Raw genomic sequence first — 27,829 nt, forward strand, 5'->3', positions numbered from 1 at the left:
TAGAGCAAAAGATCAATATTTTATTGACTAGAAAACAGACCGCTATGTACTTGTTGGTCAGTCATTATCCATTATTGATTTTATGCCACTGCAGTTCTGCAGTTCAGTTCTGGCTTAGCTATGCATGCATATTCTTTTTTTTTTTTTTTTTTTCTCTTTTTTTCATTTTTCTACCTAAAGTAATGGTTGGCTTCAGTATGAGTAAAGCCCGCTCAAGTCAACCAAATAACTATGCACTTAAGGTCAGAGTCTAAAGGAGAATGTACGACTTAAAGACATGCGAGATGAGGACTAAAACAGTTCTGAGTGGTGCAGAATCTGATGTCCTTCGTACCACTGCACCGCTCACAACAGCCTGGTACAGACACTGCAACACAAATCAGGTCGTTGTAGCATACGGTATGGAAGAAGTAAGAGAAATGCTTGTAACTCAGGTCTAGATGACCTTTAATAATAGACACTTGAGCGCTGAAGCTCAGCAAACAGATATAAACTTCTCAAAGCCAGCTACCTAGAAATGAATACCTTGTAGTACAAGCGAGGACTGCCTACCTTGCAGTGACAACATTACCAATTCTTTACATAATATCGGCAAATGTGTGTGGCACATGGCAAAATGCATGGGGTATTAATGCTGAAGAGCTTATAGCCTGCCATAGGCAAGCAGGCGTTTACAAGAAAAGTGATAGACTATGGATCAAAAGACGTAGCAAGGTGGAAAAGATAAGGCCATTAACTGTGTTTTGATTGCTGGGAAATGGGCTCTGGGGGGAGGAAAGTACAAGGTTAAAGGCACAAGTATGAGTTGGCGCTTGTCTGTACTAATAAAAATACATTTTATGCGTGTATTTGAAGGTCTAGTGAAGACAAAGGAGACAGAGTCTTAAGGTATACTAGCTATTGGAAAGTGTACATCAGCACTACCCAAGCTTGGGCAATCTTTACCTCTACAGTAGCTCAAAATATGGGTCTATTTATGTTTTAAAGCAGTTACGCCTGAAAAATTAAGTATAGTTAACCAATTGTGGGAAAGGACCTGTCACTCAGTTTGTTTGATGACTAAAGACTACGTTTCTGAGGAGCAATCTCAGTAAGGAGAGGAAAATAACCTTTTCTCCCTTTATCTGTCCCTGGGATGGGCATCTCTGACTCAGTGGCCCTATGTATAAAAATATCTCCTCCTCCCGCTTTCTGCCTGCTTTGTCAGCAGCTTTTTTGCCCGAAATATGGAGGAAGTTGATATCTACAAGTCGTTCTCATCAATGTTACGAATCAATAGAAAAATGCACGTGCCCAGCTTTCCACACCAAGGTCTGCGTCTGTGAGGCAGTGCTAATGCCTCATCATTAGTCATACGCCATATAGACTTTTCACAATCCTCCTCTGTTCACGGGAGATGAGAGCTAAATTTTTAAGCTTCTAACAGCAGAGTGCAGTGTGTTACAGGGAGAAACATACCGTAGTTATGTTTAAAATACGAATCTTTTCTGTGTTACTTTCTTAGCCAGTTTGGGGCTGTTTAAAAATTTTTACAAGCACTTGAGAACTATGATAGAATTAAACTGCTGTTGGAAAGCTACTTGAATGGCTAAATAACTGTTATACTTTCCAGATTACTTTTTTACTGCAGAGTAATGAAGTACATGGTTACAGAGCGAGAATCGTGCAACTGTACAGCTCTCCACAGAACTACGAAGCAGAGCCACATTCATGACAAAGGACATCATCCTGCCGAGTGAGGAATCCTTGGCCCACCAGCGAGACAGAGCATTTTGCACAGTTAAAGCATTCCCCATGCCACTGGCGCTCTTCAAATGAGATAAATTTGGGACCTCCAAGAGCTGAAAGAGATTATGAGGAAGAAGATGTGAATCCAGTATTTCCGGTAATGGTTCAGAAATGCAACAGATGATTGTTTTCTGATGTGTGATCAGGTTGTCAGCCATCCAGCAAACAAACAAATGAACAAAAATCTGTAGTCTGAAATATTGTTTGTTGGCTGAATTGTAAAACAGCTTTAAAATTAAATACAGTGAGAAATATTTTAAGCAAAGCCACAAGTCACTTGCTTGTTTTCATTTCCCATTATGAACTCTGAACAAAATAGCTTTATCAGAATGTCCATTCAGCTTTGCTGATCTTCCCAACAAACTCTCATGAAAAATATTTGCAATGCATATAGTTTTTATACAACACTGAGTGAAATGTAATTATTTCCACCTAAGTTTCTTAAAGATGGAGTCTTTTGGAAATCATCAGATCATGGAGTTCCTACCATGAGTATCTGAAATAAAACATTAGTGGGGGTTTGTTCTGTTTTCTTAGTTTTGTTTGTAGTTTTTTTTCCCCCCTTTCTAAAATTGTGCCCAATTGATTGGGTATTCATCATTTTATTTGTCCACTTATATATGCAGCGAGCACCTGTAACCATCAGTACTCTTCAACAGTTGAGTCCACATGTAATAGAATTAGAGTGCAGATCACCAGCAAATGTTCTCAGAAAACTTCAGCTATCATAGACTAGTGACCTATATATCTAATTATAAATCATCTAAGTACACAAGGATGCAGGCAACAGGGCTTTGTTGCATTTGGCAAGCTTTCTAATTTGACAGGTGTGCCTAACCAGCAGGCACTTAATTCATGGTGAATTTGATCATATTTGCACTTAAAAACGAAGCTGAAGAAATTACAGACACGAGGGACTTCTGTGCACTGTCCTGGCAAGAGCCAAAAAGTACCTTTTGATATACTCTTAGGGATGAATTTTGGTGCAGAAAGCACTAAATCAAACAATGGAGGAACTCCTTTTGGCAAATAAAACAGCTCCTCAGCGGTCAGGGAACACGTGTGATCAGTGTGTCCTAGCAAGACACGTTACATGTGATGGAGAGGGGGTCTCTCTAGTAATTAAATCCCATGGTTTTTCATTATGATGGGACTACTTTTAATGCTGTTTTCTAAACTAAAGATCTGATTTGAGAGAAGACTCATAGTTCATCAGCGCCTAGCCCCTTCCAGAAGATGGGACTCACCTGTAATAGGTTTCTTGCAAGCAGCACACTTCTTAGCATACAATTTGCTGAAACAGTCTACACAGTATGGATATTCATCTTTGGAAATAAACCTTTGTCCAGACAGCTGGGTTTTACACCCAGCACACACAAAGCATTCTTTATGCCAAGGCTGATCATGGTAGGTCACTCCCCCGGAAGTTATTACCTAATGTATGGACAAAAAGGACAGAGCAGTGAAACAAAGGAGTGAATCTCAAAGGATTAACCAGTCCTTCGTAAGTCCTTCCACTTGTTTTTGGTCTTCCCATATGCACAAGAGAAGACAGTGTGGTCATATCAACTGTTTTTCATCTGGAATATCAACTTGACTAACTGCAGTTGAGCTGAACATGCCCCTGGTTTGTTATTCTATTTTCTATCATAGGATAACCTCATGGTTTGTAATAAACAGGTTAGCATGTTATGAAATTTTTCTGTTACACATGTGGATAAGGCATACACATCAGGCATGCTCTCAGAAAAGCAATTCTCAGTGATGGACAGTGAAGGAAAGAACCAGTGCTGAGACTATGGCTAATCTCCAACTGGAACTGGTATTCTTCTGTCTCACAACTGAAACAGTATTTTAAGTAGGAAGGAAGAGACAGTAAAGAAGCAGAAGTGAGACAGAAATGAGATCTACAGTGCCAAAAGAAGAAATAAAATGGTGTTTATCAGCACCATCAAACTTCTCCTTCCCTGAAACTCACTCACAGCTCTCTACTGATTATTTCTGAAGAAGGAAATTTCCAGTTGCTCTACGGCTTCCATATGTGTGGTAAAGAGCTGGTTTCACAGAAGTTGTGAGAGACTGTATAGAGAAATTTCTCTAGAGATAAAGATGAGCTGTAAGATAGTGTTTCTACTGTCAAGTCACATGCAAGACAGTGAATGAATGAATGAATGAATGAATGACTTGATGATCTTAAAGGTCCCTTCCAACCTCAGCAATTCTATGATTCTATGATTCTATGAATATAGTCGGAACATCAGGAGAAAAAGTTGGAGAAACTTAATTAAGTAAAAATAGCGGCACCATCAGATATCCCTGGGGAATACAGTTTCGGGGAAATAAAGAATAATAATGGGTGATGTCAGGAAATAAAAAAACTTAAATAGTTCCTGATCCCCTTAGCATTCTAGTACTGGTCTACTTCTAACTTTTATTTGCTTTTCCATTAAAATATCAAAATCTCTGGCAAAAAAATTCAAAACTCCAATTTGGCAAGTTAATTTCTTTGGGCTCAATTCCAATTTATGGGAACTGATGCAAGTTTAAGGAGTAAAATTGTTTTAGCTGTTATGTTTCTTTGTATTCCTAGAACTTTTAAGAAAATCCTGATTATTTCACGTAAGTGCTGCTAACCTCAATGTCTCTAATAAACATAGAATAGTGTGAAACTTTGAGTATTTTCATCAGTCAGAGACAATTTTAAAACATGAGAAACTGAGTAAGGGATGAATTGATTTATTTGTATTTGGGGGAAAAAAGAAAAACTAATTTGAAATCAAGCTTTCTGGTACCCACAGGGGAAGCATTATGTATTGAAACAGTGTATTGGACTCTTGTCTAGTAGTATCACAACTGAATATTACTTAATCTGATTATTGCCTGATATATTTCAAGAGAGAAAAAGGCAAGACTGTGAATGCTTTGTTCAGCTTAGGTGGCTTATTATGCATATGAATATATTCTAAAAATGTTGGAAAGGCGGGCATGTTTATCAAGGCAAAGCAAAATCAGGTATTGTCAGGAAAGTAGAGTTTTACATGATTTTCAATGAGACAGTCAATCTTTGTTAAAAATCACAGTCAATAACAAAAGAATCCCAAAGTATTTGTTTTGGTCAATAAATTTATCTCAAATATAATCAGGGTTATATTAACTAGAAGGGGACAGCGGACACTGTCATAATTGGCTTTCAGTGCCCAATGCCAAAAGGAAGACTCTGCTCTTACTCGTAGTTCAACAAACATTTTACATGATCCGCCCCCTTCCCCAACAAGCAATATTGCCTCATTAGGGCAATTTTTCCATTATACATTTAATTACCTTTTTGCAAGAGTAGCAATGGTGAGCAAATTGCTTCTCAAAACAGGGCACACAGTAATTCTCATTGTCTTTGGTGATCAGTGGTTTTGTTCCCAATGGTTGCCGGCAATATTGGCAAACGAAACAGGATTCATGCCAGGAACTTCCCTTAAATTCCATTTTACGGGAGCCTGCAAAAACCCAAAGTGAACATATATGTTATAGTGCTATATCCCCTCAGATATAGCATTGTAATGTAAGTTTTAAATGTTAGGAAGACTCATGGTTTTAATCTTGTATCTCAGTATTGTATTATCTAAGAAAGCACTTATTCTCAATTTAATAGAGTTTCTAAGTAAGTACTTGAAATTTTAAGAACACGTTCAGCGCCACATGATCACTTGGCAAAGGATGTGCTAAGTTGCCTAAGCTGTGATTTTTAGAGTCTGTCATGTGAGTCTTTTAGGGTTACTTCTCTGTGATACGCTTCAGTTGCTCAGAGTGTCTCTCAGGCCAGTCAACTCTGATGATGTTCAGATACACAGGACTTCTATAAATTAAAGATGAATTTGCTTAGATGTTTTGTATATCTATTAATGTCCTGTCTTTTGTCTTCCTTAAACTAAGTCTCCTTCACTTATAAATGCATTATTTATCTTATTCAGCTTAAGCTGGCAACTTTTTTTTTAAAGTATTTTCTGTGATGAAGCACACTACACAGTCTCTTCTTATAGCTCAACATTTCCGTCCTAGATCATCTGTTCTTTTTATTGTATTCAACTTTTTCTTTTGATCCAGTGCAAGGACAGATGGAATCACCAAAGAAAGGTACACAGTTATATGACTGCCAGAGGAGTTTCAGAGCCTTTAGCTCTGGGTGCGGGTGCCTTGTAACATGTAGGCCCTTTTCAGTGGTGCCCAGCAACAGGACAAGAGGTAACGGGCACAAACTTGAACATAGGAAGTTCCACCTAAACATGAGGAGGAACTTCTTTCCTTTGAGGGTGGCAGAGCACTGGAACAGGCTGCCCAGAGAGGTGGTGGAGTCTCCAACTCTGGAGACATTCAAAACCCACCTGGACGTGTTCCTGTGCAACCTGCTCTGAGTGACCCTGTTTTGGCATGGGGGCTGGACTAGATGATCTCCAGAGGTCCCTTCCAACCCTACCATTCTGTGATTCTGTGTAAGTCTAAGATATGCACATATATCTGAGAACGATTTTTCCAGTGACTCTCCACCATAAATTCCTCCCCGTCTGGTACCATCTGGTGCCAGGTGCTTTACCATCCTTTCCACACAAAGAAGAAATTTGCTGATATAACTGATTAATCCTGCAATACCTGTTTCCTGGACTGTGGGGTTAGTGGAGAGAGAAACTGCTGATTGCATTTCAACATAACAGGGTTGCAGCTTCCTCCCAGTGAGCAGAAGGCTGACATCATTGTCTTTGCCCACTGGGCCTTTTCAACACAGAGCTAGCAAGCTGAAGACGAAGTTAATGGTTCAGAAACTGGTTGGCATCCCCATGCCACTTCAGTTCTCTTAATGCCCTGTTATTTCTACCCTCAGGACTTAGTGCAAAGATTTAGTCTCCTAGACTCTGGGGCAAAATCTGCAAGGTAGATATACGCTAGAGGACAGTAAGGCAAACCTCACTATATTTGGGTGCTATTCTCATCACATTGAGTAAAGGGTGCCTATCAGACAACATTCTTTTAACTATATCAAGCTTAAGTAGTATGTCATCCATAAACTGAACACAACTAAATTGCTACAACATTTATTTCCACTAATACAGCTTTTACCTGTCATGAAAAGGAAATAAACTGTAAAAGTACATAGTTGCATCAACACTACGGGTTGAACCATGACATCAGTGACCTACTACTTATACTAAGACAATAATTCTGTACAGCCCAGATCTTATTGTTTGGCATCAAGCTCTACTGAAAAATAAAATTCCGGTGTCACTGCCAAATGTACTGATTCCCTTGGCCAGAGGTTCCCAAACTAGTAGTCATGAGGCCATGGAAGATATTTTGCAGCTGGTATTTGGAGTTATACATGTCGCCTGTAAAACGGTTCAAGCACTGAGTGTACTTCGCCATTCCAAAAGTCAGTGACCCACTTTCCTAAGCAACCCACTTAATTTTGCCACATACAGTGCTGTTGCTTCTCTTAGATGTCTCTGCAGAGGCAGAGGATATCCTACGCAGACATGATTAAAAGATGGGAAGCAGTTTGTGGAAAGTGTAGAATTTTCAGGGTTGCTAACAGCAGGAAATAAACCCATTGTAAACACATCTGTACTTGTATTCTTTTTAATAAAAATGCTGGTAATGATTTGAACAGAGAATGTCATGTTTTGACAATTTAAGCAAAAAATATTTCTGGGTGAAAGAAGTGGTATAAAGAATGTGAGCCAGGTCTGATATTCAAGGTCTGGTCAACATGACAGACAAAATGCCGACGTCTTGTCTAATCTGGCACTCCTGCTAACGACAGCTCTGTTTGTCTACTTACACTCACAGCAGGATACGCTTCCTAAAAGCTGCAAGCAGAATCACGGACTCAACATGAATACGTTTTATACTGTCTTGAACTCCAATATTCTTTATAAGGATTCATAAGCCCTGTCACTGCTAGACCAGAGGTACCGGCCTGCCCTCTCTTCACTGCCGGGAGGGCACTACTCACAAAGGAGAAGTAGTCACCTGAAAGCTTTGCTGAAAGTCAAGGACCTTGTAACTCAGTTATTCAAGGACGTGGTTATAATTAAAAATGCAGTTCCATTTTTCACTGAAGGGTCCCTGCTGTCTTACCAGGCATAATGGTCTTCTGGCAGTGGAAACACTTAGATGAATACTCATCAGAGTAGCATTCAGTACACAGCAGGAGCTCGTCCTTGGCAGCAAACGGTTTCTCCACCAGCGAGCGACGGCATTTGGTGCACTTGAAGCACCGCTCATGCCAGTGGCGGCCTTTGTAGGCCAGATCCTTGGAGAAAGTAAGTCCATGTTAATGACAACATTTCTTTACAGCGTTTTTATCCCTCAGGTCCTCCAGAAATAAAGTGAAAAATGGAGAGCATTGCAATGGCGACTTGAAGAGATGACACGTGCATCTGCTCAGAGGTGATATAAGTGCCCAGCATCACTGTGTTGGGATCTTTTGTGGATCCCTTGAAGAGGCCATTAGGAGCTGCTTTGGCACAGGCAATAGTCCTTCCTTACATAACATCAGAGATACGTTTTTATTGGAAGAACTGTTTTATATTTTACAGTTGGCCTTCAAGGGGAAACAAGTGATAAACATTTTAATGTGCACAGGACACCTGACAAGAAGTGCATTCCCTACAGACTTTGAAACGAACTTCAGGTATTTTTTAACGTCACTAATTTTCCTTCCAGCTGACAATACATAACAATAAAGAAAGATCCTATTGTTGCAGAAAAAAAGCAATTAAAATCTCATTGAGAACAAAATGATTCTTAGGAAGATTATTAAAAAATCATTGCTTTTGTTTACACCTAATATAACTCCTCCTAAAAACTTGGCAGAAAAATGTTTGTTTAAGACTCAGCAGGCTTAGGGAATGAAAAAGCTAACAGTATATGTACAAGACCTCCACTAAGAATTCAAAAAAAGAGCAAACAGCAGATTTAATTTTTCCAAGGTTAAAAAAACCAAGGGAATAATGCACACATCCCCCCCCAAAAAAATAAACCAGACCCTTCCAGGTCTCATTTATATGTATGAAGCACAAAAGGGCACAAAAGAACACAAATCCAATCTCGTTTTTCTCCTTTGTCAGATCCTCAACCTTTAAAGTGCTAAAAATGAACTATAGACCATGCCTTGTTTCAGGAGATGCTGAACGCTTACCACTTTCATTTGCTTTAGTTAGCTCTCTGAACCTTTCAGAAAACAGGCTATTGCCCCAGAGCAGCCTGAGGCAAAGACTGGGTGAGATGGAGAGGAAGAGAGCCAAGCTCTAGCACTTTGTCAGAGGCAGGACAACCTGCTGTAGATCTCCATGGGCCACTTTTCTAGCTGACTCTGGCCTGTTGCACCCCTTTCTTGTTACTCCTGTTTTGTATTTTTTCATCCCAATTTTTCTTTCCACTCAGCCCAAAGACATATTTTTTTGTTAATGATCTTTGGCACCAGTGGTCCTGCCGCTTACTTAATTTTAAATTTTAAAAGTGTAATTAGTGAGCTCAGAGCACATGTTCTCCAGGTGACTGACTGGAGCTACGTCTATAAATTTGCTGTTGAAAAATGCTGGTGAGAGCTTGAGAAGAGTCTTCATCCAAATCAGCATTTTCCGTGGATGATTCCTTTACAGCACTGAGATGTACTCAGACAATGTGCTTCGAAAACCATGAAGTGCTTTGGCCAGGGAGGCCTCCTGAGAGGCTTATTTTAATAACTTTCTGACCTTTTATTTCAAAAGAATGTAGGCAAAGTGAGCATGGGGAGAAGGTAAGCACTACATACTGAACTTGGCAAAAAAAAGGCATTTTGGCAGGTTTAATCTGAACTTAAAATTCAAAGTGTACAGACTGTAAATTGAAGTATGGTGTACTGTAAACCCTGTCAAAGACCACAAACGAACTCATATTATTAATTAATATTCTAAAAAAGGGGAAAGGTGAAAGGAAATCCAAGCCCAGAAACACTGCCACTAACAGGCCTTCTGTGAGATGAGCAAGGTAAGCACGGAATTAAGTTAAAATTAAAGTATACTTAATTTCCAAAAGACAGAGGGAATAATATACAAATTATAAACGGTTTCTTTTCAGCTTGATATTTGCGTGTCAAAACTCACAGTAAAAGTAATTATGCAATACTCAAAATACTGTTTTCAATGGATATCTCTCAGGAATTCTGAAGTTTCCTTTGACCTGACCCACTGAATTACACCAGCGCCCTACTGTCCCTCAAGCACTGTGTAGTCTCTGCAGCCAGTGAGTGACAAGAAGTAAAGGATGGAGTCTAGCTGTGGTCCACACATACACCACAGCCTTGCCGTATGTCTGAAGTGTGTATTTGTGCAGATTTCCTAATCTTTGGCCTTGGAGCTTTCCTATTCTGGGAAAACAGTGCTGTTTCTCTCTGCATGGATGTACAGTGGCTATGCTTATGTCTCTTCTCCAGCACAGGGGTATGCAGAGGGTCAGGTACAGTCATTAAAGAAATGGGATTTGTGTGTAATTTAGCAAAAAAACAAGAAGTGAAAGCTAAATCTTTACCTTGGAATCGCACTCAATAGGTTGCTTGCACTCTTCACAGGGGTTGGCAAACAGGCTGTCATAACACGAAACACAATAAGCGTTTTCTTCTCTTAATGCATACTTCCTTCCACGAAGAGACTGCAGGCAGTAGTGGCAGTCTGTGTTACTGCTGGTCATTCTGGAGATGCTCTCCACGTGATCTGGAAAGATGGAAAAATCATGTCATTCAGTCAATGACCGTTTGCTTGCCCAAATAATAAGTAATGCTGCTTTACCTGTGAAAGTTAGGACAGGCGTTTCTTGGTCATTTGCAGTGCCCTGGATTTCTAATGCTGGGCTGTTCTGTACTAAACAGGTACCTTTTAACAACATATATGGTGTATTGTGTTACTTACGTAAAGGGCAGCAAGAAGGCTGCTTCAGCTTAATCTAATGGTACTAACATTTATAGGTCAGGTACCTTAAAATGAAGTTGTCTTCACACTCTCTATGTACAACTACTGACATTAGGAGCATTATGTGAGGCATGGTTTATCCAGAAATCAGGGAATGGAGATAGAAGCTACAGTGCAAAAATTAAACCAGCTGCGGAGGTAAAAGGCCAAAGAGGAGTGGCAAGCACTTTGTAGTGTGTTCCTGGCTTTCTCTTGCCATTCCTGCCTTCCTGCTCATTCCTTCCTTTTCAAAATACCCTGAAGCAGAAGGAAGACAAGGAACTCCAAGCTGTATGGCTGTCTTTTGCATAACCTCAGCTGTGCTGCTAATGTTTGGTGGCAGTGTAAGGTGGCACAAGTACCCCTGGATGGCAAAAGACCAAAATATAAAGAGAAATAAACTAAATAAAATCCAAACAAAATCATAACTCAAAGCAATTTCTTTTGTTGTTGTTGGAAAAGATTGTTTTTTCTTACATACTTCTGCATTGCCAGGTTCCATGTTGGCAGTGCCAAAATACTGTGAGATAGATTATATTTCTGTGCCAGACAAGTGCAGGAAATACCACAAATCTATTGAGAGACAATTGTATGAGTTTCCCATCCTTCAGTTTTCCAGGCTAAAGAGGCTTGGATAAGCATCCAAACCTCAGCTTCTTATAGATATGCAATGCTGAACATTTTAAGGATTGTGGAGATGAAGACTTATTTCAGTCTTGTTGTTGCTGGTTGGATCATCAGCACTTTGCTAAAATTGGGTCTTGATTCCTGGGAAGGAAGAAAGAAGAGTCCAGAAAGTTCCCAGTGAAGCAAACCCAGAAACATCTGCTGGACTCATTGGACTGCACTCTTCATTAAACTCATGGAGTGTCGCTGAAGTCAGTGCCAGCAATCGTAAATTTTAGAGGATTTGAGAACAACCAAGGAAGGTCTCCTAAATATTTACATATCAGTGACTTTTGGCAGCTGAAATCCTTGCACTTCGAATAACAGTGCAAATTAGTTTATCTTAACCATGTGCAAAGCCTGAGACTAAGGAAGAGAAGCATTTGAAGAACAACATTTGAAGGACCACTTGCCATCACAGAGCTTACATCTAGTCCATTTGGAATTACTCCCTCATACTTGATTTTATACACTTACTGCCGGTCTTATACCCACGGTTCAGTTTTAAAAAGGTATTTCATCTTTTTCTGGGGTTCTGCTTTGTGAGATGTAATTCAAAATGATTGTTTGAACTATGAGAAAGAACAATCATGGCAGGTCTCCACTGGTACCAATGCATAAGGTCAGGCATTTATTAATCTGTTCCTGGAGGGATAGTAGTAAGACAGTGAAAAGGGAGCAGAAAGAGAGGCTATAACGTTTATCTCAGACCAAAAGTAATGACTTATTGATTTGGCACAAGCTATGGAAAACTTGTTCCTGTAAATCGTCTTTTGAGTTCAATTGAGTTACTGTATTTTTGACTGCCCTAAATCTTTGTGTTAGCCAAGACAGTAGAGAAATCAAATAATCTATAACTCAGATCAGTGGGAAACATACTTGCTTAAAAATATTACAGATATGTTTTATGTGATATTTTTGGAATAACAGTATAACACAACTTGAACCTGGACTTCCATTTCCTTAAGATCAAACAGAGATTTGAATGTGAAACGAATGAACCCATGAATATGAGAAAAAGACATCCATCAACCTGTACATTTACACAACATGACATTTAAAAATCAGACACTGTGGTAATCCAGTGCACGACCACTACATAGCCATCACCAAAATCAAGGTTAAGTTTTGCTCATTTTCTATATTGGGGAAGCAGCACAAATTGGTGGCTAGGGAGACGGTCAAGGAATGTTTGTGGTTAACTGGGCTCCATATTCAAGGTCATAGGACAGGCTTGAAACTGGGTTTCAGAGGAATTTTCATTCCTTTTTATGTGGGAGTTGGAGTTACGAACTGTCTCTGAGGATAAGCCCGAGTAGATTACCTTTCTGATTTCCTCCCTGCTGAATCAGTACCCCAGATTTCTTACACAGTTTCATCTCAGCCTAAAAGTGTCGACAGGAAAATCCTAACAGAGAACGCACGGAGAGTTTATCTGTTCTTTACAGTGGTTTTTGTTGTGCAAAGCTCACCCACAAATACCTTCAGATGTTTGCAGATACATCTCTGTTTTTTCATTCTCATTTTTCTTTTTCAATGAATGGTGATACGTTTTTAAGCTACTGAAAACTCTGCATATACAACAATTTTCTTCAAAAAGTGGTTTTCTTGATTTTTTTTTTTCTTCACAGGAAGCCAAGCTGTTCCAGGAAGCCTGGGTTATGTACACATACAAGACCTGCGATTGTAATACTCCAGAACATGTAAATTTGCAATGTAGTCATCCTCCTAAAAAACTATATGGATAGGGAAACAAAGTGCCATTACTCCTGTTTTACAGATGACAGTGGTTGCTTGAGAACATTAGAAGAGTACACCCAAAACCAGAGTCAAAGCCTGGGGGTGTCCTTGAGCTGCTCTTCTTGTAAAGTGCTCAAGTCACCCAAGGCTTTGTTTCAGAAGTCTTCAGGGTTTGACCACGATGACATAAAACCATATTTGGGAATGAAGCAATGATGGTATGAAAAAGAAGGATGATTTTTGCAAATCTCCTGGCAAAGGTCTGGGTAACCTTTGTGAACTACTTTTACCGTTAGACAATGCAACAAAAAAAGTGAATCTCGCCTCCCCCAGCACCACTTACCCTTGCTCTAATAAATAAGTAATGGTACGAGCACCACGTAGTTAAGTAGAATGTTTTTCTTGTGCTTTGATCCTAATCTCTAGAGAAATATGTTTACTTTAAGTTTGCTGGAAGCTAGACTTTGTGTTTTGAAGGTCAGTTAAGAAATCTCTGGAGGTCTGATGCTATTCACTCTCATGGAATGAAACGCTGACTCCAGCATTCCAGCTGCTAACTCATGTCCTAGGCACAGGGAAAGTCTGTGATGTCTTCATTCCTTGGGAAAAGAGGATTTTGTTATCTAAATTGGAACAAAGCTAAATACCATTGATTTTTATGTATCTAGTAGGCACGGATACGTGATGCCATTTGTAGCCTTAGAATATGCCAAGGGGGAGCAGAGAGATGTTGCCAAAGATGCAAAGATATTGCAACTGGAGTCCCTGGGGTCAGATTCGAGAATGCATCAGTCTCATGGTATGAATTATAAAGCAGATGAAAATAAAACAACAGAGCTGGCTAGTCTGCCTGCTGTTCCAGCAGATTAAGATAGAATTTAGCTACAACAAATGAGGAGAGAGACTTTCTGTAGAGTCAAATGGTTTCCTATAAGATGCAGAGCACTAGAAGACAGCCGTTAGAAAATGGTTGTGAAGTTGTGAACCTGATAAACGTGGAACCACCAGGAAAGGAATGCTCATTTTCCTCACTGGAGCTAAAAAGCACAGCCACAAGGTTAATATGTCATTCAATAATTTATCTTGATAATTTCTATAAGTGTATGTTAATCTCCCATAGGTTATATAAGTATAAAAACCCCAGAAACATTAATCCTACATAGATGGAAATGAATATAGGTAGGCATGTAGGTATATACATAGGTGTAAAAATATTGTACCTTTTGCTTTATGGTAATTCTAATAGACTATTTCCCGATCTAAATAAGACTGACATTGAACTGCATCATCTTTTTCCTTAAGAATACATAATGAATGGAACGAGGCTCTCTATTAGGGAGGCATAAAGAAAGAAAAATGATTGCAAAATAAATCATTGCAACAACACTGAAGGATAAGAAAAACAAATTAATCTATTAAGAGGGGGACACTCCTTCAAGCTGTCCCAGACACCTGTTTATTTTCAGCTAAGTACTTTTTTATTGTCTTGGAACGCAGTTTTGCACAAGTTTGCTGATTTCATTTTCTCTATTTTGTTTCTTTTGGTGAGAACTGCTGAACAATTAATCACATAAATTTGCAAAATACATTAGCGACCCAAGGTTACAACTGCATTGTAAAGCTAACAGTATTATTATAAGGAAAAATGTCTAACAATATCATTATTTTATAAATAAAAGTTTCTAACAAGGTTCTACAAGGAAATCTTACCTCATTGCAGAGATCAGAGTTTCTTGATTTCTCTGGATGCCTGCTACCCTCTGGAAATCTCATATTTTGTTATTGTGACTAGACTTAATAAAAGTCCTGACCCTTTGACCAAAATGAACTCACAAGACATTTAAACACATGCCGTATTTTCAAAACACTGGCAATACTCTTGCTTTGTCTCTTCCTTCCCTCAGAGTAACTGCAATTTTCCCAGTGATGCCTTTAAGTTATGCTTGAGTGTTTAAAGATACTAGAATTTTTGCTTTTCTAAAAATGAAAGAGAGAGAAGCAATAGGAATGGAGGGCATATGTCACAGAAGGCAAAAGCAAGTACCTACAGGAAAAGTAGAGACACAGGTGTTAACTTTTAACAAGCTGTTTTATCTCCGTGGCACAGCAGAGTAATACAAAGTCAGGTCCTGGGAGCTTCTGAGTGGGTGCAGAGCTCTTGGTGATGAAGTTCTGCTTTAAGCAGCCAGGATGGATGCCAACCAGGACTGTGCTGTAAGAATACAACTATACTGCTTCAAGGTCCAAAAGTGACATGGTTTTGGTGGACCGCCTAGGCAAAGCAGCTCATTTAGAGGCTGATCTGGTAACTGCACCACACTGCGTTGTACCGTGTTTACGCACCCCATGACCGCGAGCAAAAAGGGCAAGAGCTCTGGCTTAACTACGGGATCGAGCATCCCAGGAATTCTGTTTCGCCTTAATTGGTATTGCTGTCTGCTTTGTTTACACCACGCAAACTCAAACATTGGTGCCGTCATCTAAATTTTTCCCTTATCCCAGTACAGCATAATTCGCTACTTACCTAAACTTCAAACTAGGACAAATTAAAGCAGTGAAAGTACCTCAACTAAGCGTTCACAGTGGTGCAGACATACAGAAATGCTTTTGTGGGAGAGACCTGTCTAGACTATGTCCCTCAAACACTTTTTACTAGCTACAGAGTGGGTTGGCATAGCCTAGCCCCATTGCCTCTACGGCAAGCTAGGTATTTTCTTCAATTCACCCACAGAACTTTTACCAGAAGCATCCAGCTTGTCCAATACAACTTGTACTTGCTACCGAGGTCAGCCTGAGCAATTTAGTTGGCAAAATTCAAATTAATGGCTCTGTATGCATCTCTTTTAATGGATACCCTTCCTCTATTGCGAGCCTGGCTAGCAAAGCTCAAGAATTACCATCGCAGTAAAAACACTGTACTGTGAAATTAGAGGCCGTAAGTAAGCATGTCAAATGTAGTATCTGAAAGCTACTAAAAGTTTTTCAGAAAGTTTTTCAGAAGTGGTAGACAGAAAAGTTGCTAACTGGCTACAGAATTAATCCTAGATTATTTGCTGGATTTTTATTTTTATTTTTTTTAAATTTATTTTAACTAATCAACACGTGAGAGTCAGGGAGTGCAATTCATCATTTAATACAAGTAACACACTGGTGCCCAGAGATTCTAGTCCAGATTAACCGGCCCTGTAATTCTGAACACAAGAAGCTCGAGTGATGAGCAGTATTGCTGGTCAGAAACGCAGCTCCATGGTTAAGTAGAGACAAACTGTCTGTGGGGCGCTCGGTATTGATTCAGGTCTCTCCCAAGCTATCACCCAGGACCTTTTCACCTGCTCAGATTCCTGGGTGCTGTTAATAACTTCACCAGCAGCAGTACATGAAAAAAGTAGATTAATGCTAGGGCTTAGCATTTGATTTCTTTTCTTTTTTTCTGAAATTGTTCGTACCCACATTTTTTTACAGGTTTTCACATAGTCTGGTAGAGCCAGAATTTTCTCCTGTCTTCATTATTGAGCTCATTCCTTTCTGACTACTGTCAGATTTACAGAATAAAATGAAGCCATGATATATTTCAGCTGTGCATTGGTGTACCTTTTCATGTAAAATCCTGGCAGTATTCTCAGTGGTACTCTCTATATTCAACCATAAAACAGGTTTGAGGATGGCATCTGGTAAAAAAGGGCCACGTGATAAAGTATACCTGAATTAGCTGGTGACTTACATGCTTAGAAGACATTTAGACAGTTTTAAATTGATTAGTTTCAGCTGACCGACTTCCAAAAGCAAAGCAGCCATGAGCCTAAGACGTGGATGAGAAATCATTAGTGAATCCTAGGTACAATATTAAAGGAGACAATTTAAAGTAATGACACTAGTGAGGTACTACCGGAGTTGAAATTGGGACCAATACTGATCAACATCTTCATTAATGACCTGGACAGTGGGACAGTGTGAACCCATAGCAAATTGACAGATGACACAAAACTGGGAGGAGTGGCTGATACACCAGGTGGGTGTGCTGCCATCCAGCGCAACCTCGCTGGGAGAACTGGGATGAGAGAAATCTCATGAAATTCAGCAAGGGGAGATGCAAAGTCTTGCCTCTGGGGAGGAATAACTGCAGGTACCAGCACATGCTGAGGGCCAACCAGATGGAAAGCAGCTTTGCAGAGAAGGACCTGGGGGTCCTGGTGGACACCAAGTTGACCATGAGCAAACATGCCCTTGTGGGTAAGGCCAACAGCATCCTGCAGGGCATTAGGAAGAGCACTGCCAGCAGGTGGAGGGAGGTGATCCTTCTTCTCTACACAGCACTGCAAGACACATCTGGAGTTATGGTCCAATTCTGGGCTGTCCAGCACAAGAGAGATACGGAGCTACTGGAAAGAGTTGAGTGAAGTGCCACAAAGGTGATTAAGGGACTAGAGCATCTCTCCAATGAGGAAAGGCTGAAAGAGCTGGGACTGTTCAGCCTACAGGAAGGAAGGCTCAGAGAGCTTCTCATCAATGTGTACAAATACCTGATGGGAGGGAATGAAGAAGAGGGAGGCAGGATCTTTTCAGTGGTGCCCACTGACAGGAGAAAATGCAGCAAGCATAAACTAAAATACAAGGGATTCCATTTAAACAGAAGATAAAAACCCCTTTCACTGTGAGAGTGGTTGAACACTGGCACAGGTTGCCCAGGGAGACTGTGGAATCTCCATCCTTGGAGCAATCTGCTTTAGGTGACCCTACTTAAGCAGGGGGATGGACTAGATGAGCTCCACAGGTCCCATGCCACCTCAACCATTCTGTGATTCTGTGATGGACTACAGAAAGTTTATCACTGCTGAATGCTAAAAGAGGGAGGGTGAAAGAGTCCACAAAAAGTCAGTATTCCCTTATGCACATTTGAGTAAGAGTGGGGTCGTTCCCATAACAAGAAAGCAGGTCTCCTGTAGACGACTTATTGAAATTCCACATTGAAGCCAGACATGTGCATAGTCTAAACACAGGAGAACTGCTATTGCTCTCAGCTGTAATATTAACATGCTTGAAGCCAAATGCACACTTTAGAGCTTTGCTGCCTATATCCTTGGAGCACAGTTTTTGAAAGATATTTTCAAAGATAAAAATGTATATAAGCAATTAAGTTCGTCACTAAAATTAATTTCAGTGTTTCCTGATATTTTAATCATCTGGTAAACATAGTCTCTAAATCCTTCTCAATTCAAATACATTCAGTGGAATTCCACAAATTTGGTTATAGACGAAAGAGCAAAGGAAACTAGTGATTCTAGATAATTTCTGTCAAAGAAAAAAACAGTTTGAGCAGATTCAGCATTTCCACAGGGAAAAATCACTTCCAATGTTCTGAAGTCCCAGCCATGTGTGAAATTGAGAGACACATATTTTTTTCTGTGTTGTCACTGAGTGTGAAACATGATGAATATGTCCTTTGTCAACCATTCTGATACTTAGATATGAGTACTGCCCAAAAGCTGGCCCCTTTTTGATGGAAAGAGGCTTGCAGTAAAGAAGATTTTGTTACCTTTGTTGTTGTGGGCTGGTTCAAGTCAAACCTTGATTTCCTCACTGATCTATTTAAATTTTAAGTTGGTGTTAATTGTTACAGCCTAGGCTACAGAAGAGATGTGAAGGTCAAGACGCCTTCAGTAAACTTGACTTTCGATAACTTGGCCCAGAAGGAAATGTAGGCAGTGCTCTGCTCAGTCATTACCCTGTACAGAACAACAAGGAATAAAGGAGTGTTTGGGGCACTGACATCTACAATAAATATAGTCCTTACGAGAACTCAGCAGGGAAAACAGATCTAAAAATTATTTTGCGATGACTTAAAGCCTGTGCAAAAGAAAATGACTATAACTGTACAAAAGTTTTGTTTCAGTTCAGCAGGCAAAACCATCCTAAGGAAGATGCAAGAAGCCCTACAAGAGGTGGCCAGGCTCATGAGGGAAGTTTCCTAATCCCTTTTAGAGGATTAAATTCATGCTCTGAATCTTGAGCATTTATAAGCTTCCAAAACTAACATAAATTAAAAAAAATGTCATTGCATCAGGGTATTTTTGGAAGAAAAAGGAGTTTTGCACTAAGCTTGATCCAAAATGCCCTAACACTTTTATTTTTAAAATGTTGATGTATTTTAACAGAAAATATTTGTGAATAAAAGAACCCAGCTTCATGGAAAATGTCAGTTTGTTTTAGAAAAGTAGGAAGTCAAAAAAAGTGAAATTCGACTGAAAAATTTTGGTCTAAAAATGGATCTTAAATTCTCAACAGAAAAATTCCTAGTAAAACCTTAAATTTTATTTTTGATATAAAGTTTAAAATTTCATTTGGAGAAGCAATTTTATGCTAAATATGTTTTATTCTAGGAAACACGTGGGAATCTGAATTACAGTCATTTCATTTTGAGAGAAGAAATTTGGTAGCAAAAGGACATTTATGCTGGGTTACAGTTTCTTCAGTTAAAATGATGGGACGGTAGAGAATAATACATTGTACTTGCATGGAAATACTAATGCATTTTTCTTCTATCAACCTACAATGCAGCAAGTACTAAATGTCTTTGAAAGAGAAAAAGAAACATTAAATATTTGGGGGTGAACTGGTCAGGATGAGAATTGATCGCTGAGGTCATCGCTGACCTCTGGCAGTGAACGCAAAGTCTTCCCCACCATCCTTTCTGCCTGGCCCTTCCAGTCCTCTTTCCTGCCTCCACCCTCACCTACAATCCCCTAATCATGGAAAATACTTTTAAAAGTACTTAAATGAAAAGGAAATTGAAGTTACAGATGAAGACGTGTGCTGAACTCCTGACCTGAGACTTTTACCAATGAGTTTATCCCCGAAGTGCAAATCAGAGCGGCCCTTGTGAGCCATCTCTGCCACAACAGCGTCTGCACATCAAATATCTGCCTCCCAATTCCCCTCTATACGACGCACTAAAGTCAAGATGCCTGCACAGCTGAGCAGGAGTCCACCAAGGAAACAGCAGCATCTTAGCAATTTAGTAACACCCCTGGGCAGGGACACATCTACCTGGAAATGACACAAGGCTTTGGGACTGCAAGCTTTGCTGGGGAAAACAACAGCAATAGGAAACGATGCCTGCGATACAGTGGGGAGGGAAGTGCTCACAAGCCGTGAAACAGAACAGCCATGCCACTAACGAGAGGTAACAGAGCTTCAATAGGCAACACTGATGCTGCTGACCGCAATCTTTAAGATCTTAATAAAAAAAAGGCCATTTTTTGTCTTTGCAGATACATCAACTGCAGAGACTGGATTTCCCCCACTCTTACATTTTATTTCAGGGACAGGAAGGCGGTGGAAGAGTAGTGTGTCTCGTGAGAACGGGTACATGACATGAATTAAAATCCTTGTTAAAATAATAACTACAACTGATTACACAGTACAACTTTTTCTAGCTGGTTCTTTAAAAGCTTGTGACCTACTTTAGAAATGCTTTAAGTAATAAAATGAGCAGTCAGAAAAAGATGAGTAGCAGCAATGGTAGCATCAAGCTAAATTTGGAAAGGATTTTAATTACTCTCATTTAAAAAAAAAAAGACCTCCTTGCCCCAAAACCAAACATAAACCCCCCCAAGTGATAATAAAGCAGTTGCTGCAGCAGCACAGCCTTTTCCTGTTCTCTCCCAACTGCACTGTGCCAACCTGACCTAGTTTTCTGAGGAAAAAAATAAACGGAGCTGCAGCACTTTTGCAATAAAATATGACACCTTATCAAAATGAACCAAATCTGAAGATTTCTAATCTCAGCCCTGTTAAAAGATTGTCATGAGCTAGGTGGCATTACAGCTTAGCAAAAGCAAAGGCTACTGCAAGGAGTACTGGTATGTAAGATCCCTACTTCAATTATCACTGTTCCCAGGTATTTAGATTTTTGGGAGCAATGAACGGTGTGTTTTGCTGCTTGCAGAGCTCCATCCATTTTAGCTGCTGCCTTCTTATCAAACTTTTCACTGAAAACAGAGATGACATGGCTCTGCAGACAAGCCCTGGACTGCTTATTATGCCCACAGGAATCACAGTTTGTGAAGCCACTGCTGCGTACGGTCTAAGAAATGCCGGCAACTGCAAATGTAGCATATATACCCTCTCTTCACATTCTGCGTAAGCTGTTTAGGGTGACCGTCCCGGTGGCAGTCTCCTCTTCGTGGAGAGGAACTCCATGATGTGCCCCTACAGACCTTCCCAAGGGAAAGCAGGCCTCAGGATGGGCAGTCCTAAGGGGCAGGGTCAAATAGAGAAGGAAGGGGCAAGAACATTGGGTAGAACCAATAACAGCCTGATCTCAAAGCAAGGACTACCTACCCATTCTGGATTTTTACTGACGGTTAACACAGTAGGCATTGCTACAAGACCTAGAGGTAATGATCCGCTGCAATTGCAATCTCTTTGGAATACAGGGATCCAATAATAACACAGCCTTATTAAAATATATATGCATATATTGCATCTGCTAGGTGGACAGACCATGAAAGGTCTACTCTGGTGGAGAAAACCTGAAAGTTATGGTACTGTTTGTATTCTACTGCTTTTACAGTAATTAATGGGTTATACAATATAACTGAGACAGAGGGAGAGAAAGGTTTCCAGGGAAGAACACACCAACCAACCAACAGGAAAATCCACTGTGGGCATTAAATAAGCAGACTTATTTAACTTCCTTCTGCTTCCCCTTAAGTATTACACAAACATCTGCTTTGTCTTCCCTTAGAACAGGACCCCCAGAACACTTGGACATGTATGTAAATTAATGCAGCTGAACAATTTCACTCAATTCATGGATGTCAAATTAGGTCATTTAATGTTTTCTGGATTAGGTTTTTAACTCCGCGTGTTAGGATTGGTGTCCCCATATCTACTGGGGAGCACCGGGTACAATTCACTTTCCAAGTCTCAACATCTGCACCAAGGTTGCAGCACCAAACAAGTACAGTTTGTCTGTGTGTGCATTTCACTAAAGATGTGGAATTATAGCAGGGTGACTTTTTCCTTTTATTCTCTGACCTGTATTTCTTTTAAACATAATGTAAAACTGGAAATTAGTTTAGCTATGCAGATGCATCAAGGGCAGGCTGCTGGTCTTTGGGCTAGGGAAAAAAAAAAGATAAAATATTTGGATAAATACATTCTTTTACGACATGTCCTATGTTCACTGCTGACAGTAAACCAGCACATTTCATTCCAACACAGCAAAAGGATATATGACTCACAATGTATATGTTGAATTATAGAAGAGAGCTGACAACAGGACTTTTGAAGGCAGTGAACCTCTTTAGGAGAAAGGGGAGGAATTGGAGGTCTTCACTTTCTTGTTAGTCGTCTAGCAGGGAGGAAAAATAATGGGGTGCTACTAGGACTGAGTATAGCAAGAAGTATTGGGTTTGGATTTTTTGGTTTGGTCTTTTTTTTCTTTTTCTTTTTTTTCTTTTCTTTAAATAGGTGGCTTTGTGTATCATCCATAAACCAGAAAAAAAAAAAAAAGTTAATTGAGGACCTCTCGAGTCTTGAGCAGTTGAGCAGATAATGTCCTGTCAAATAAAAGTATATCATGGCATCAACTCTGTTTTAACTTCAATCTGCACATCCTGCGAACAGCAAAATTGACCAGTCCTTAGAGAGACTCAGCCCTGGGTTCTGTTCTTGTCCTGCCAATGACCCTACGGTCACTGTGCTGTGTCCATGTGCTTGAAATCTTTGGGACTCTTATGTTACCTGTTCTGCCCACTTAAGAGATAAGGTCTGCTGAACAACTACCTGACTGGGTATCCTAACAATTCCCTTAGGCCTTAAATCTCTGTGCCAGACATTAAACATATTTCTTTCTATTTTAACATAGTCTATCTTCCTAAAAGTGGTCATGATTTAAAATTAGACCCTGCAATGAGTAGACCATGGTATTCTGTCTTTCTTTATTATGATGTGAGGTTACTGACCCTTCAGTTACTGCCCTACTGGGATTTTTGTAATGTCCTGGCATGTGAAAAAGTACTTTTTTGGGGTTTTGGCACTATGACTTTCAGAGTGGGTTTCTTTCTATGATTATAAATACACGCTATCTAAATGCTGGTTCCAGTGTAGGGTTGTCCTTTTCTGATTGAAGGAAAAGTAAGGCTAAAGTTTATCTGAACACCCAAGACAGTCAACATTTGACTGAGACAAATAAAAACAATCAGCAAAGTCTTAGAATTCTGGAAGAAATTTGTTAATAATGAAGAAATTCCTTTCTAACATTTAGGAACCTTTTAAGAACATGCTATTTAACTCAAGGATGTTGTGGAACAATGAGTCCACTGAAACTGGTAAAGTCCATTCAAGTGACGACGTGAAGCCTGACACGTAGCAATAGCAGAGCAACCATCTTTGCAAACCCAGAGTGGAACTGACTGGTTTCAATACGAGATGACGCTCAGAGTTCGTAACTCTGACCTCTCAGAGAGACCTGATAAGGTCTCTCTGAGGTGGAGGAGGAGAGTGGTAAGCAGCAGCAGAAACTGCATTAAGGAACAAATACAGTTCAAGTCCTTTTTGCTAATTTATGTTAAATTTGGTAAACGTTTTCAGTAAAAAGTCCAAGCAAGTGATTAAACAAATTAAGAATTCTGCTACTGTATTCAAAAAACCCCAAAATGTTTGGAGCTTTTAATTTGAAATGTTTCTCAATGTTCTTCAGTTTTCAAGCACCAAACTAAACAAAGATTGACAATTAGAAGATCAGCATGAAACAGTTTTTCCTCTAATCTTTTCCCTCTTTTTTTCATGCAAATAGAATCTCAGACTCACAGAACGCTAATTATGCCACAATTTGGCATGTTATAATATATAAATGAATCATGATGTGGCTGAATTTAAAACTTGAAGACCTCACTTGAGGAAGACTGGGCTCCTGATAAATAGATTTACAGCCTAATACTGCTCTGAGCTTCTGATAAATAGAATTATAACCTAATTCTCTTTACAGCCTTCCTTTCAAAGGTTTCAGAATGCTTTTCTAACAGCAATAATAACGTAATCCTAAAACACAGTTGTGAGATACTTGGCTACAAAAAAAGGTTAATTACTTTTCAAAGCAAAGTAATTGACTTGCTCAAGGTCAGAGAGTAAACCTGGATGAGTGTGAAGAAAAGAGGCCAGTCACTACGCTTTTGCCATTAGCTAGGTCTGCTCCTCAGGCTGTATCCATGGCACTGGCCTGGGACAATCAGAAGCACTGTACGAAGGTTGCCGGGTGGTCAACCTCCAGTTCTGGAGGTAGAAAGCACTTCTAAGATTAGCTGAAGCAATAAAATGTTCCACTTGTGAACTTTGCAATTGTCCTTAATTTCTCTGAGGTTATGATGAACATTCTTATGCAAAATGTTCTGGGTGGAATTTTTCCAGTTTTGTGTCAAAACTCGTAGGGCTAGAGCAGGTGAGAGAGTTCCTAATTATGAAGGATTTTCCAGTCAGTTGGGGTTGTTTTGGATAACGTGGGTTTGACCTCCTTTTATTCTCCCCAGTGTAACAAACGTGGTTTACAGATGGGGAACTGAGGCACAGAACAACTTGCTGGAGGTCACTCTGGACTGAATTCTGGTCTCCTGCGTGTGTGCTCTGTCCACAACTACGCCATGCTCTGTCACTAGGTTGTTCTTTCTATCAATTTGGCTACCGATGAACAAAGACATATTATAGGAAAATGAATATTTTTCTGACTTATAAAGCATCCAAGTGCGAGTCCAGCATCGAACTAGGGCAGCCCGTTCAGGTCCATTATCCATAATATGCTGAGATGTGCATTAATTTGCTGGTCCTTATATACAGACCTAGAAAAATTCAAACTCGCAGGCAACGATGACTGAGAAGAAAAGTAACCTACTAGCATGAATGAATTAGAAAGAAAGAAAACTCCTGGTCTAAGAAAGGGAAACAAGAAGGGATGATAGCTGATGTATACTGTACAACATCAGGGAAGAATGGGGATATTCACAAAAGCTAACCTAAGCCTACAGAGGCTAATGAACGAGGCCCTTTTCATAGCTTAAAGAGAGAGATAAAGTCCTCTCCAGGGTGATTTCTAGCAGAAACTTAATTTAGCCATCATTATAAAGGCAACCAAGGGAGATCCGTTAGCCTTTGTAACAGTCTTGTCCCTCACTGTACCTCTGCTACGGAATTTTATGTCACAGAGTTTTATTAACCTGTTTTTCATATATCAGTCCAGTGGTTTTGGAGTAACGTTTGCATATTTCTACAAAACTGTCCTTATTTTGTCCCTCTTTCATTTTAGAGGAAAATACAAATGTATGGCACAAGGAGTTCACAGCCTCCTTTCTCACTAGAGCTGCGCGCCCCATTCCCAGAAGCATGAGCTCCGCTGCAAGTGGAGAGTCGGCAGCATTTCGCCACGCTGACTTCCAAACCTGGGGCTCTAGAGATTTGAATAGAAAAGTTGAACTGGAAATGATTAATTTTACGAGCATCCTGGAATTAGACATAAGACATCCTCTTACCCTTAACTGGGCAGGGAAGCGTGAGGAAAAACTCAGGTGAGTTTTATTTCCCAGGTGATCTAACAGCACGAACAGCATCTAGAGCTTGTTTAGCCGACAGCAGGGCTGCTCATTCAAACAGGGTCAGAATTTCACCCTCTGATTTTGGGCTTGATATTTGGAAGCACGCTGGTTAAGATTTTCACATTTCTTTCTGCCTGTCCACGGTTAGGCAACGCTAAAAGTTTTTAGCACTTTTTGAAAAGTAAAACTCAGATATGGAAAAAAATGAAGAAAGCTGGTATATAGCCCACAGAACATATGTCTTACTGAGTCAACCAAAAATATACACTTCGTGAAATATGACTGCCTGCAAATAACCTGGAGATACAATAGGTCACAAGTGATCAGAATCTCTTTCAAGCAGCTTTTGATTTCGTTTTGCTCTAATCCTACAAGAAGGTTAGCATGCCATCTTAAGTTTCTACCAACGACACAACTTTGAATCAAGTTGACTTCTGTGGCACTGCAATAAAATTACATGGCAAGACCATCAGCAATCTGTTACAACGTTAATACATAAAATCTGTTACAGCCTGTTCTGTTAAAATACTCTAGAAATGTCAACTCATCACACAAACGGAAGAAATATATGGGTGAGAATACTAACCACAAACAAGAAAAGGCATCTGAAACTTGTTTTCTAAATGCAAGAGATTTTGTGCCCAGCTCCAGATATAAAACCAGACCTTTTGAAAACAGGGACAGTTTAAGAAATATATTTTCAAACATTTATACTATTGAAATGGAAATCATATTCAATAGTTTTGTCCAAATTTAATTGTATCCTCATTATCAAAAAGACTGCCATTATGAAATCAGGTAGCAGTACAATTAATCTACATAGACTTCAATTTAAGGAATATTTCTACTATTACCCCTACCTCTTTTTTAATTCTGCAATACAGGCACATATTTCCAGCATCATTCCAGTAAACAGTGATACATCCTTTCAATAGTACTCTTTCTCTTCAAATTCCAAACCAAAATTATGATCCTAAAAATGTGATAGCTAAAAGATAAAGTGTCTTACAGAAGGAGGTTTTGGAGATAATACTTGATTTTTATAACACGTGGAAATAGTGCTATAAACACCAGCTTGGAAACTGGTTTTACTTCAAAAAAAAGCAAGAACAATCCATGTCAGGCGTTAAAATTAGTTATTGTAGAAACAAGTAACTTACCTTATCAGAAAAGACACTATCTAGAAAGTTTTCTTGCAATAGCAAATAGCCTTGAAAGCTTAATAAAAATGGTGATTCAAATGTCACAGGAAGCAGCATACACTTTTTTTGTTGGCTTGTTCTTTGGAGTAAACAAAATTAATCCTTGTCTCATTACAAAGGAAACATCAAACAATTTTCCCATAAATTAATAAGTGAGCCAATTAATAAAATGAAAACAATTGCATCCAAAGAGTGGTATTTCTTTTGGTACACAACATCAAATATTTTTGATACATGTGTAGAATTCTGCATATAATTTAATTAGGAGTTTTGTGCCTGAAGAAAAAAGTTCCTGCTTACTTGCTCAAAATGTTAAATTAGATACCTTCTATACTACCACATTTAAAGATCATAAAATAGAGGAATAATAGAAAAGAGCCTCAATACTCACATTTGGTTTTAAGCTGCTTCTCTTGGTAACTTGTGCAGCAAAATAAAGGAAGAAATAATTACACGACTTCACAGAAACAAGCATTCATCAAGTCCAAAAGAAACAGAATGCTTTGCCAGAGCTATTTGAGGGTCCCATCAGAATTTGGCTGGATGGAGGAAGGCTGAGGGTCAGTTTGTTTCCCTTAGACCTCATGACATGCAAATAGCTGGCTGCCTCATCACAGAGTCAAATCATTCTTTGACATATTGTGTTTACAAATTGCAACTACATACCATGTAGGAGGTTCTTAAAGGAACATATTTCAGACAGTTGTCAAAAGGAAAAAGATATGTCTGTTAAAAACTAAAGAATCAAAACCCCCCAAACTGTTTAGTACAAGAAAAAATAAAGAAAAAAAAGATGGATCATCATTCATTCCCACATACACTTTTGTCCATGCATAATAAATCCAAAAGACCTCATGTGGGCTCGTAAATCAGA

At 39.4% G+C, this 27,829-nt stretch overlaps 1 protein-coding gene across 2 annotated transcripts; it reads right to left on the reverse strand.

The window, feature by feature from the left end:
- FHL5 (four and a half LIM domains 5) lies at positions 1 to 27,576 on the reverse strand. Of its 2 annotated transcripts, none has more exons than XM_074581093.1 (6): positions 27,347 to 27,576; positions 10,345 to 10,526; positions 7,912 to 8,086; positions 5,110 to 5,279; positions 3,036 to 3,222; positions 1 to 1,841 (listed from the first exon to the last, which is right to left on the reverse strand). In XM_074581093.1, exons 2-6 carry the CDS (start codon positions 10,501 to 10,503, stop codon positions 1,690 to 1,692), a joined length of 843 nt encoding a protein of 280 aa, XP_074437194.1. In that variant the 5' UTR covers positions 10,504 to 10,526; positions 27,347 to 27,576; the 3' UTR covers positions 1 to 1,689. The 2 variants fall into 2 exon arrangements, with proteins under 2 accessions (XP_074437194.1, XP_074437195.1); XM_074581094.1 differs by lacking the exon at positions 27,347 to 27,576 and adding an exon at positions 14,877 to 14,950.
- Between the last annotated feature and the right edge of the window lie 253 nt (positions 27,577 to 27,829).

The sequence above is a fragment of the Larus michahellis genome, chromosome 3, assembly GCF_964199755.1.
Source record: "Larus michahellis chromosome 3, bLarMic1.1, whole genome shotgun sequence".
NCBI lineage: Eukaryota > Metazoa > Chordata > Aves > Charadriiformes > Laridae > Larus > Larus michahellis.